The 12,229-nt window shown below is 37.1% G+C and overlaps 1 protein-coding gene across 5 annotated transcripts in view; it reads left to right on the forward strand.

The window, feature by feature from the left end:
• Positions 1-11,152, forward strand: part of tio (zinc finger domain-containing protein tiptop) — a 102,984-nt gene extending 91,832 nt beyond the window's left edge. For all 5 annotated transcript variants that reach the window (XM_081978963.1, XM_081978965.1, XM_081978966.1 and 2 more), the window contains 2 exons: positions 6,998-7,181; positions 7,318-11,152. In XM_081978963.1, coding sequence (XP_081835089.1) covers positions 6,998-7,181; positions 7,318-10,579 — 3,446 coding nt within the window. In that variant the 3' untranslated portion in view covers positions 10,580-11,152. The remainder of the gene's footprint in view (positions 1-6,997; positions 7,182-7,317) is intronic.
• The last annotated feature ends 1,077 nt before the right edge of the window (positions 11,153-12,229 follow it).

Genomic DNA, 12,229 nt, shown 5'->3' on the forward strand with positions numbered 1-12,229 from the left:
AAGCATTCTCAAAATTTTGCTTGAATAATTGTTATTGTTATAAAGTAGAAACCGATCACGAACATACAATTATTGATTTCGACATAAAACATCTAACAATAACTAGTTAATAGGATTTTAAATTGCTCACGAGTGAAAGTAAAACGGGAAACTGATTATTCGTGATTTATGTTTGAGAGATGAAAATAATGGAAATTCCCTTTCATCCAAATGTTAATTCATTACATAAAAAAAGTAAATCAGTAACCGTGAATATCCTAGACTAATAAAGTTTTAAAGGTTTGTCTGTAACGTGTTTTTATGTGCCTGTTTACACGTGGTACCCGAGGCACCATCATAACTACTAAACCGTTCCAGCTACAGCTGAACCTAACCGGGAAGAAAATTCATCACGCGGTTCAAGTTGACAAAGCGATTATGCAGGTGGAATCGGCCGTAATAAATTAAGTTTCAGCGCCATTAATATGCAACAGGGTCGGCACCCACCCACACATGTATGTCAATCGTGTCTCTGCAATCCATCCATTGCAGGAGTGCAGGTTTTGGGCACGTAACGTCTGATGGCCGAATGCTACGGCGCCTCAGAAGTAATTAAACATCGACTTTTTTCGCATTTGTAATACGTAATTAGTTACTGTAATATTGATCGTTATTAAAAGGCTCAGTATTAAGAAAATAGTAGAAAAATTAAACAAAAGAAAAGGAATCTCAGAGGACGAAATACGTATTTGTATCCTCTACATTGCTACGGTGAAATATTTTAAGCTGAACAACTGTGATGATGAGGTAGCTTTTGGTGAAGTCTTGTAGATCAGTTTTCTGGTTCAGCATTACCAATATTACCATGTCTCAGTCACCTGTCCTTTCAGTTTTGATAGAGATTTTAACTAAATTGCACATGCGAGAACAAGTACTCCAAACTCTTTAGTTGGCTTTTAATCTTCAGTTTTCTTTAAATGACTGAAAGCTATGTCTAGATTATTAGAGACCGATATCATGTTAGACGTTGAATCTTCGGAAAATGTTTCTAAATTTTGGTAACAGTAAGTTCTTTCCTCTATCTTTCAAATATATTAAATACATCAGCACTGCTCTAAGTGTAAAAACAACAACCATTAAATCTGGGGGCATAACTACATTCCGAATCTGTCAAAGCTATGTGTCTTATGGTATTTTAGAAAAATCAAGTTTTAGCATAATTTCTGTTCCATTCTTCTTTTGATATACCATACCGTATATTATGCATAGAGCATCAGTTACTAAGATTGTAGATTAAAACTTTGTTAATACTTAGTTAACCGTGTCTAACATTTAGTTTGCAAAATACTTAAATATTTTGACTTTTTTAGCATATATCCGTGATATAACTTTTTCTGACTTAGTTGACTATCAGTTTAGTAGCTATTAACATTGGAGCAAACCATCACTGTTCCCTTTAAAGTAAATAAAGCAAAAACAAAGTCTAGAACACGTCTAAAAAGCTCTTATTATCCTGCCAAATAAAGATAGAACGGGGCAGCGAGATAACCTAAATAAAGGTATAAACGAAAGCCCTGATGTTGATGGGCTCTAACGAGTGAGGGTTGACAAGTAATAAGAAGACTATCAGGCCCGGCGAACGGTGAGGGACGAGACGGGGTGACGGATGAGTGACAGAGCTCATTGTGGCCCTATTTTGAGTGACGGACGGCTGAATCGTTTTGTTAAGACGTTTAAGCCTCGTTGCCAGTTTGGCACCTTTGTAGTTCCTCTAAATTGGTGCTCCTGTTACATTTCACCCCTTTTTAAAAGTATCTCCCTTTCTGACTGATAAATGCACTGAAAAAAGATTAGGTCTGAATTAGTCAGTGCCACAACATGTTCAGTACACGGACGTGCAAGCGGCTTTGGCAACAACGTTCTTTGCAAAAACTAGCATTACGATGTTCTCGTCAGTATGATGAACAAGCAAGACAGGTGAAAAGATGAGTGCTTTTCAGTTGAAGGAAAATTAGCGTCCATTTCTTTGTTTTCCTCGTATATTATGCTGTCAGTCGGAGGAAACAATGAAAAAGACGGTCATGCAATGTCGGGGCACATTTTTGTGTAGGCTTGCGGATGTCACATTATCACTTGGAACCGCTTCGGGGGCAACTTTGCTAATGTTTTATTGCATTGCCGAAGGAGAGAGAGTAATTTCCTCTTTGGTTGCTTGGTACCGTGTAAATATTTCAATTTATTACATTCGAGTCGGGTACTTCTGTTAACTATATTCACGCCGCAATGCTATTATAATTAGATAAGGTACAGATTTATTGTTTCCTTCAGCCAATCACGCCACATTTCTATTACATATCATTCGTATTTTTCCTACTTGAAATATTCAAATAACTTAACACAAAAGCGGTTCACAAGTAATAAATATGAGTCGGATTAAAATTGTGGGTATTTATTTATTTACAGGTAGAGAGTTTTGTCGTTGATTCGGTGTAAGTGGGATTGCGTGTGTGCAGCCATGATTAACATAATACATAATGACTTAATTTTAAGCGAAGTGTGTTAAACACGAATTGTGCCCACTGATAAGTCATGAATATAACAAAAAATGCTGAGGCTTAGCAGTAGCTTTATCACATGTGTTTCGTTGCAATTAAGTTATCAGGACTAATTTGTGTCATATTTACATATACGATGTTAATTACTTATGACAGGGTGGCATGCTACTATTTGAGAATTTTAATTATGAAATTACCGAACAAATGAGCCTTTAATCCCTAATTATTAAAATTTAGTTGTTTCATGAAATTTGAAACTTTGTGTAATTTTTCTTATCTGCATTGTTAGCCAAGAAGAACAGTGAGAGTATGTGGCAAAAACTAAAGTAAATTAAGATGACGTTTGTTATATTTTGAGAGTGACATGTGAACAGCAACTGAACATTATTTTGTATTACATTCTTACGTCAACCCATTTAACTTGATTTTTGCCATATACTCTTATTGTCCTATACATAGCTCTTCAAAAACCCTTGAAACTTTTTAACGTCTGCCAAAGATAAGGGTACAGTGACGCCAAATGAATTATTGACACTGTACAACTTATACAATTAGTTGTACAACTTTGCTTTCAAAACTGCATTGATATTCTTGTGGGCAACCTGCCCTATGTAAGTGCAAATAACAATATTTTGTTAAAAAAGTAGTAGGTACTTGGTATCCCCCATGGCAAGTCCAAATGTGCAGCATTTGCGTAAATCTCAGCACAGTGGGTAGTTTGTGATTGGTCAAAAAGGCAGCTTTCAGCTTGCTGCTTTTTCTTGACCAATCACGAAGATTACGCAAATGTTGCACATGTAGACTTAGCATCATTCTTTGAAATTTAATTTTGACTTAATGGTTAGGACGTTAAGATTAGGGATCTATTGTAATTATTCTTTTGACACACTTTTACTTCATTATAATGTTTTGGTTGAACGTATCTTGCTAACTCAAATTTAATTTTATATATTCTATAAATTTTTTTTGTGTATGCTTCTTCAATCGACATCAATTTGCACTTTATTCAATGACCATAACAATCAGCAATCCGAGTGCAGCAGCAACCACAAAAACCGCGAGTTACTCAATACTTCCAAAGCAAGCAATATCAGATTGCCGTTAATGAATGTGCGAGAGAGAAAGATGGTCACCGGCTTCGATTCGGATCTTTCGCCAATTTATAGAATCGTCTGTGAGATCCTTGTTCGTGGCCGTTGGGCTGCTTCTGACTTGGATTCTTCGTGTAAACGGCCCCTAACATGAACAATTTGTTGATAACATCATTGAAGAACGAGCTACCGCTGCTATCTCGTAAACTGTTTTTTCCTCGTGTTTGCGGTAGCAATAATTCACGAACAAGTCGATTAAAAGTTGTCTTTAACTCGGTTTTTGATCTCGCAGTTTACGAGGTAGTTCAGTTTATAAAGTAGCGGAAATGTGCTGGGGGCCTACTTAAAATTGTAACCCCAAACGTATATGCTCTACGGTAGAACATTCAAGTATCCGCGCTGTTGTAGCTGCTCCTCTACACCCATTTCTCCTTCCAGTTCGGTCCGAAAGAGGGCGTTCTCGTTACAACAATGAACAATACGTACATAAATCAAAGTAATTAGTATCGTTAAGCAGTTGTATCTACATGGTGAGTCGCTTCGTCGAGTCATTGGTCAGATGTTGCAGGATTCACTCCGCCTTTCGCCGCTGCCGGATAACAGGAATCCGGCGTGCTTGCAGCCTTTTATCGCCAAGCTCTGATTTGTTATAGATATGTTTGTATGTGGACGAAGGCTTTGGTTTCGATTTGCTGCTACTCGATGTTACGTTCACTTATTATATGCAGATTCAGAAACAAATAAAATGACGTTACTGCTACTACAGTAGTAACCTGTTCTTGACCCAATTAACATTCTACTTAAGTCATCTTTATTGGTTATTTTCTAGTACAATTCCACTTCTTACCCAAATCCTCTTAGAACAATGTTTAGTTTGTGGATGTTGACACTTTAGGCGTAACTTTTCAGGTATATGAGAGGGGGAGGTGAAAAACTAACACTAACTTTATGACCTGTCTTATCACACTTTTATATAAGACCATGTTGTGATACATTTTTTCTAGTCGAGGTTCAGAACTCTTGTGTATTACTTCACGACATAGTGTAGAATTTCAGTTTCAACGTGCCCAAAAACGACAAAATTAAAAATTGTAAGTAATTCTTCTATATGTAAAGTATTGTTTCAGCGTAGTTGTGCGTGTAGCGTTAGTGTATTAGTCAGGGTATCTCAAGGTTTACTAAATAAAAACAAATAGTAAAATGAGTGAAAAGTGAATACAAGAAAATGTAAAATTATCATGGTTCTGACAACCATTAAAGTAAAATATTGTTAATAATCTTGATATAACTTAGTGGTATCACCATCACTGAAATATTCTTTTCAACTTTAATTTTCTAGTTTTGATGTTTGTCGAAATCAATAAGAGTGTTATTGGCATTTGATATGTTTTAGAAACAAAATTTTAAATTATGTCTTTGAAACCACCAATAACTTTGTTTCGTTGAGAACAGTCTGGTGAATTTAACAGTCAGTCTATTTACACCAATTAAGTATAATTTGTATGTATTTTCTTACATTTATTGTAATTACTATTTAATGTTTAAGTATTTTTTGATTTTATATACAAAGCAACATACGTTGAAAAATCTACTAGCACATGAAGCTTTCAAATAAAATTTTCTTAAGAAAAGGATTTTTCAATTTCAGGTTAAAATTCTTTTCAAAACTTGCTTATAAATCAACATTTTCAAGAGTTTAAATTTCAAACTAGCTTTTTTGGTATTACAGATAATAAAACTCTTTATATTTTTTTACTAGATAGGTACATGCAAAACACATTAAAAGTAAAAAGTTACTGGACAACTATCCGAATACTGAGCCGAATACCAACTGAAATTCAAATTTTTACATCAATAATCTTTTGAACACATTAATTTCATCACAATCTTTAATATGCCTAGGTTTTTATCACTAGATATTAACGTAACATTCCTTTTTCTTTTAGTGTTTACGCTACAAGAAATTTAATAGGCTTAATTTCCTTTCTTCTACATAGCAATAATCATTTAGGCCCCCCCCCCTAAAAACAAAATTGAAGTTGTTCAGAAACTAATCGTTCAGAATTTCAGCGACATCTAAACTTTTCATTATCAGTCCAGAAATCCGATTCGCTCGTTTGTTTTCCTTAATGACTAGCAGTCCCGTTGATTGACAACCAAATGAAAATCTGATTCATTGTCTCATCACGGCCATTGTCTCTCAGACTGTTCATTATAAAGTTTCTTTATTACTTTCCAGGAACCCACTCTATCGAGCACTCGACTATTAATATTTTCCCTTCGTTCTTGGTTTTGTAGAGTTCTGGTTGTCAAGCGTTAATTTTTATGGTTGTTAATGTTTTTTTGCTTATCGTGAACTTGGACTGTAAAAATACGAGAAAGCAGTTGGGGAAACGGTATTAAAATCGGGGCATAAATTGACGAATTAAGGATCCGATATCTCCATAAGCAACAGATGGAAGATGAGAGTCGCAACCGGTCATCTGTTTTCGGACTTATAAAGTGGAAAATTATGCATATCGGTAGACCACATTCAGACTGATTTGTAGGTCTGCAAAAATTTGTAATAAAGCAAATCAATTAAGTGAAATTTTTTTGTTAGGAAATTAACGAAGGCGCGGCAATAACCGTCTACGAATTATCCACTTAATTTTCACATTCCCGAACATAAAAGCCTGCAAGTTCTCAAAGAAAAGTATGACTGATGACTGCGTATATAATAAACTGGACTACATTAATAAAGATTAATATACGACGTAGTGCAGAAGTACTAAATCACTCAACTAGTGACATCTGCAGCTCGCCTTGAACTATCACGTTTTTCATCGTCGCCATTGCTTGGAGGACGCATATACCAGGTGTTGCCCATAATTGATGGTTCAGGATATTTATTGTTGGTTATGTTTCTCTTTGGCCAAAAGCATTCCGATTATAATTCATGTCAATTTTCAATGGGGTCAGACACCTTCGGTACTACAACAATATTAACTCTTTCCCTTCGCTATTTCTCTACTATCCATGGTATACTATACCTAATTACAATCTGGTTGCGCGTTTACTTATCCCCAGGCCAAAGCTAGAAATTAAAATATCCACGTCATAAGGTTGGAAGGCCCAAGCGCCGCCTCTCACCAGTAAATAAAAACGTTAAAACGAAAAGTACAATAAATTCCACCCTTTCTCATCCGAGTTTTATCAAAGATGCAGGCAGCCGTGTTTCATATTGAAATATGGATGCTTACATCCTGCTTTTTAATGTGTCCGTACCTCGGGTTCTGCTGCAAATTACTACCCTTTGAATTTACCGATCTTATTTTGCTGAAACCGTTATTTATTTCGTCCGATGCTAATTCTTCATTTTTGTTGTTTTAGGGGAAGGCGGAGAAGAGGGCTCCCCGGAAGAAGGCGATGACAAGCCAGAGGAGGACACTGGTTCAATAACCCCCAACTCGACCTCTCCACCACCTATTGGAGAAGACGGTCAATCACCTCCACCTGGAGATGTTCCATCACCATCTAGTCCCAGAAGTTTGAACGAGGATTCTACTATAATCAGGTAACTTTCTACTATAATTAAATTTATTCAAATATGTGATTTTTATGACAAAATCAAAAGTGCTATTGGTCATATAATCATAAATAAATACTAACTTTTTTATTGTATATATGCTAACAAAATATTCTTGTTACAGAGAATCAGTTTCCCGTTGCAACTCCCGAGAATCGACAGAATCTCAAACGTATTCTCGACTGGCTCAAGAAGAAGGCGAAAGAATGTTAGCAGAACGAGCAGCGCTTCTTCAAGGAGTGCCCTTAGGAGCCGCTTTAAGTCCAGTTGGAGTCGCCCTACCCTCTTCCATACCAGCTGCTTTACTTCCATCCCAAAGTGCAGCAATGGCGGCCTACCTCAATGCAGCTGCAGCTGCAGTGCAATCTCACCGTTTGATGATGACTTCCCCGCTGCCGGGAAGTTTTACAAGAGCGCCAGTATCACCCTTAATAAGTTCCACGTCAAGCCCTCCGGGACTGTTAATGCCACCTAGCAGTAGCGAGCTGTCACCAAACGCTGATGGAATTTTGGACTTTAGTCGAAGAAGTAAAAGCGGGGATGAAAGTGATAGTGACGCGGTGAACTTGAGTAAACCTGATACACCTCCCTCCGGAGGAGGAGAAGGTGCTCCCTTAGATCTGTCCGTAACCAGCAGGAAACGGAGTTCCGAAGAACCACTTCAGCAGCCTCCTCATCGAAAACCAAAGATGGAATTCAAACCCACTATTCCACCGTGGCCTCCAGGTTTAGGAGCTCAACATTTACCGTCATATTTTGCTGCAGCTGTGGCAGCAGCCGGCCTGTCACCTAAAAATTCATCAGCTGATTTGTGGAATGGAAAAATTAAACCATCTCCTCCAATTCCGAGTGACGCAACTAAAGCTTTGGAAAAAATGAGCGAACTAAGCAAAATTGGTGGTGATGATCTTTTTCGAAGTATGGCCACTTCAGTTCCAAGCAATTCCACGGGTAATCGACATAGTGCATGGCAAAGTCATTGGCTGAATAAAGGAGCAGAACAAGCCAAAGATGTTTTAAAATGTGTGTGGTGCAAGCAGAGTTTTCCGAGTTTAGCTGCGTTGACTACTCATATGAAAGAAGCTAAACATTGCGGCGTTAACGTTCCCGTCCCTCCTATGCAATCAAGTAGTTTAGCATCTCAAGCGCAAATGACCTCACCTTCGAATACCAACACTAGCACATCTTCCACCGGCTCCAATAAACCGAATCAATCGGATTTAAACATGTTAATCAAAGAGACAATGCCATTACCTAGAAAACTTGTACGAGGACAAGACGTTTGGTTGGGAAAAGGTGCGGAACAAACCAGGCAAATTTTGAAATGCATGTGGTGTGGACAGAGTTTCAGATCTTTAGCTGAAATGACCAGCCATATGCAGCAAACGCAGCACTATACGAACATAATATCCCAAGAACAAATAATATCGTGGAGGTCTCAGGATGAGGGCGGTAAAGGTGGTGGAAGTGGAAGTTCAAACAGTCAAACTCCTCCAGGTGGTACCAGCAGTCATGTAAGTGCAGTGTTAACTTGCAAAGTATGTGATCAAGCTTTCAGTTCTTTAAAAGAATTGAGCAACCATATGGTTAAGAACTCTCACTATAAAGAGCATATTATGCGATCGATAACTGAAAGTGGTGGCAGAAGACGACAAACAAGAGAAAAACGGAAGAAATCCCTTCCTGTTAGGAAGCTTCTGGAGCTTGAGCGGGCCCAGCATGACTTTAAAAATGGAGAAACTGGTGGAATTTTGGATAAACTACGAGATTCAGCCGGAGTTGGCAGAATTACTTGCGAAAAGTGTGGCAATAAAATTGAAACAACGCTGTTTGTGGATCATATTAGACAGTGTGTGGGTGGAATGTCTAGTAATCAGAGAAATTTTCTCAAAAGCGCTCTAATGTCAAACAATGCCATATTACCACCTGAGAGTCCCGAACGAAGTAAAATGAAGACTCCGTCAGATAAGTCCCCGTCTCCAACTCAGAGATCACCTTCAGTATCAGACGCCAGCACGAAAGAGTCTACCACACCAGCGGAAACTAATAATGGATCCAGTCCATCAGTATTAAATGCCATAGAAAAACTCATTGAGAAAAGCTTTGATTCACGGTCGAGGCAAAATCCATCATTTCCAGGTCATGGTCACACGCAAGCTCCGATGGGTTCGAGCATTTTAAAACGACTGGGTATAGATGAGAGTGTGGACTATACCAAACCTCTAGTAGACGCTCAAACTATGAATCTTTTGAGAAGTTATCACCACCAGCAAAGCCATTACAATCGAAGAGAAAGAAGCGGCAGTGAGTCAAGTTCAATGTCAGAACGAGGCAGCAGCCGAGTTGATTCACTAACTCCTGAACGAAAGATGGACCCTCCTGGAATTCCTCTTAACAGTACCCCAAGGTCTACTCCAGATATTAAGAGAGAGAAGAGTCCCTTTACTGAGAAGGCCCCGAGTGTACATAGTGAAGCTGGGGAAGCCGAGTCGGTAACAGTGAAAAAAGAAGTGGATGACGGAGAATTCAATCATGAAAACCGACAAACTGTTCCTTGTGATGTTAAAATTAAAAAGGAAAAGTATGAAGAAAGCACAGAAGATGAAAGGCACAACTATCAAAGTAACGGAGAAGTTAGTAGAGATGAGAATGAGAAACGTAGAAGTCCACAGGTCAGTACAAATGAGCAACCACAACCAACGAGTCCTTGTAGAAATTCCGCTGCCAGTCCTGCAAGTAGTGAACGATCTACACCTCGAAGTACTACTAGTGACCGGAAAAGTGAAGGTGGTAGTCTAGGAGCTTTAAGTTCAATGTTTGATAACTTATCAGGTGCAAATAACTCTGGCGATACTCCATCAACATCAGCTGGCAAAAAAGGGTCCAGTCATCCATTGGCTGCCCTTCAAAAACTATGCGATAAGACTGAAACTCATACAAACAACCGATCACACTCAGCTACTGTAACCTCAGCTAATGTACCTAGTACCACCTCAAACCCTGCTGGTACCACTCCCGGAGCTATACTGGCTTTCAGTTGGGCATGTAACGATGCCGTGGTTACTCCAGATTCGATAATGAAATGCGCTTTTTGCGATACCCCTTTCATTTCCAAAGGGGCTTACAGACACCACTTATCTAAAATGCATTTCGTTAAAGATGGAGTTATTCCTGATCCCGTGACGTTGAAATCGACAGCGGGTGCGTCGACCAGTAGCAGTTCAATAGGTGTTCCTCTGAAAGGTACTAATGTGCTTCCTGGAGGCAGCAGTACTGTTGCCGCTCCCAAAAGTCCACCGAGTGCTGGTAGTTTTGAAGAAAGTCCACACTCGAAATTCCTTAAGTATACTGAACTGGCCAAACAGTTGTCTAGTAAATACGTGTAGATATTTTGAAAACACATTCCTATTTTGTAAAAAGTTGATTAAATGTATATTTACGTTTTGGCTCTTAAAGAACATAAATGGTTTCTTTAAGTGACCAGAAAGAGAATAGTCTTGAAGGCATACGCCCGCTTCAAGCGGTATTTTGTGATGTTATCATATCGTAAAAATTGAAAATAAAACCCAGTAGTAATATACGATGTAGCATAGTCGTGGAGGTTGTAAATTCTTTACGCCAGGCAAAAATCTCAAGTGATTATTATTGTTATACGAATTTTGAGTCACTCTGTATATATTGTATAAGTCAGTATTTTAAGGATAATTATGATCATTACTTTTCTCATTTAGAAAATCGACTTGGGTTAAAGTTGAATTTTTCTGGAAAAGTGTTCGTACTATGTAATAAACTTAAGAATTTACTTTCAATCGAGACATATGAATCTCATACAATCCGTACTATATTTATTTGCGTCTTGATTAAGGTAAATTTGACTTTAACCAATCGATGGAATATTTTGAATGATACTAAGATAACAAATTAGTTGTTGGTTTAAAACCGAATCTTCTAAAGTATTACAGAGCAGTAGTGGTAAAACCTATTTTTATTTTTTAAGAATTTAGAAAGTTATTTTTAAAAGAAACATTTTTTTTTTGGAAGTAAAACAAATTACAGTGCTTGAACCTTCAGTGTTGCAAATATCGGAGTTTAATAATATATTTTGATTGACACCCGCTTTAATTAGATTCAGATAGGAGATAATAATGGTACTTCTTGACCAAAATGTATACTATTTTTAACAATTTACCCAATATTTTTGTAACGCTGGAGTGGTTCAATGCCAAATACTTAGTATACGTATGTCGTAAATATCTCTTCTTCCACGAACAGTTTTAAGGACAAAAAAGCGACTATTTATCAATAAAAATATACTACACTGAATAATACAAAAGATGTATACGCATTAGCTAATAATCTCGGCAAAGCTCTTTTTATGTTATATTGAAAATTTTAAACTTATTTAATTATTTTGTTGTATTTGATCGCAAAAAGCTCAAATAAATATATGTTAAAAAATGTTGTTCTTTTATTAGTTTTGTCCACTTAGCACTTACTTCCACTCTTATTGAAAGGCAAACAGTCCATACATATTAGTTAGGTTAGTTAAAGAATTCATTTATTAGAAATTTTGCTGAAACCAACCAAAAAAGGTCAAAAATCGTCAATCTTAAGCACTTAAGCACATAATAGTTGATGATAGCTAATTATATTTGCTAGTTGATGATAATATGTGAAATAGACTCTCTCATCTCGGTGAGAACAGTGAAATCAAAAACATTTTTTTCCGCTTGTTTGCAAAATTTCTTAGTATTATGAGAAGAGAATCGCACTTTTGCTTGGTTTTTAACCGTTATTGATCTAATACAGTTTTGGATCTATATCTTCCAGTTTTAACTTGGACGTTTATCCTGCCCTCAATACGATTAATCTCTATAGACAAATGTAAAAGTAAGAACATTAATTTATTATCTATAGGAAATTCACACTTTGTAAAGAGCAGAAAAGCTTAGGAAAACTAGAGAAATTTGACAAAAAATTTCAAGCTGCTCATAAAATGTCAATATGCAAGAAAAAGAAACCAAAGCATAACTAAA

The sequence above is a fragment of the Ips typographus genome, linkage group LG4 (genome assembly GCF_016097725.1).
Source record: "Ips typographus isolate SLU linkage group LG4, UJ_Ityp_2.0, whole genome shotgun sequence".
Taxonomy (NCBI): domain Eukaryota; kingdom Metazoa; phylum Arthropoda; class Insecta; order Coleoptera; family Curculionidae; genus Ips; species Ips typographus.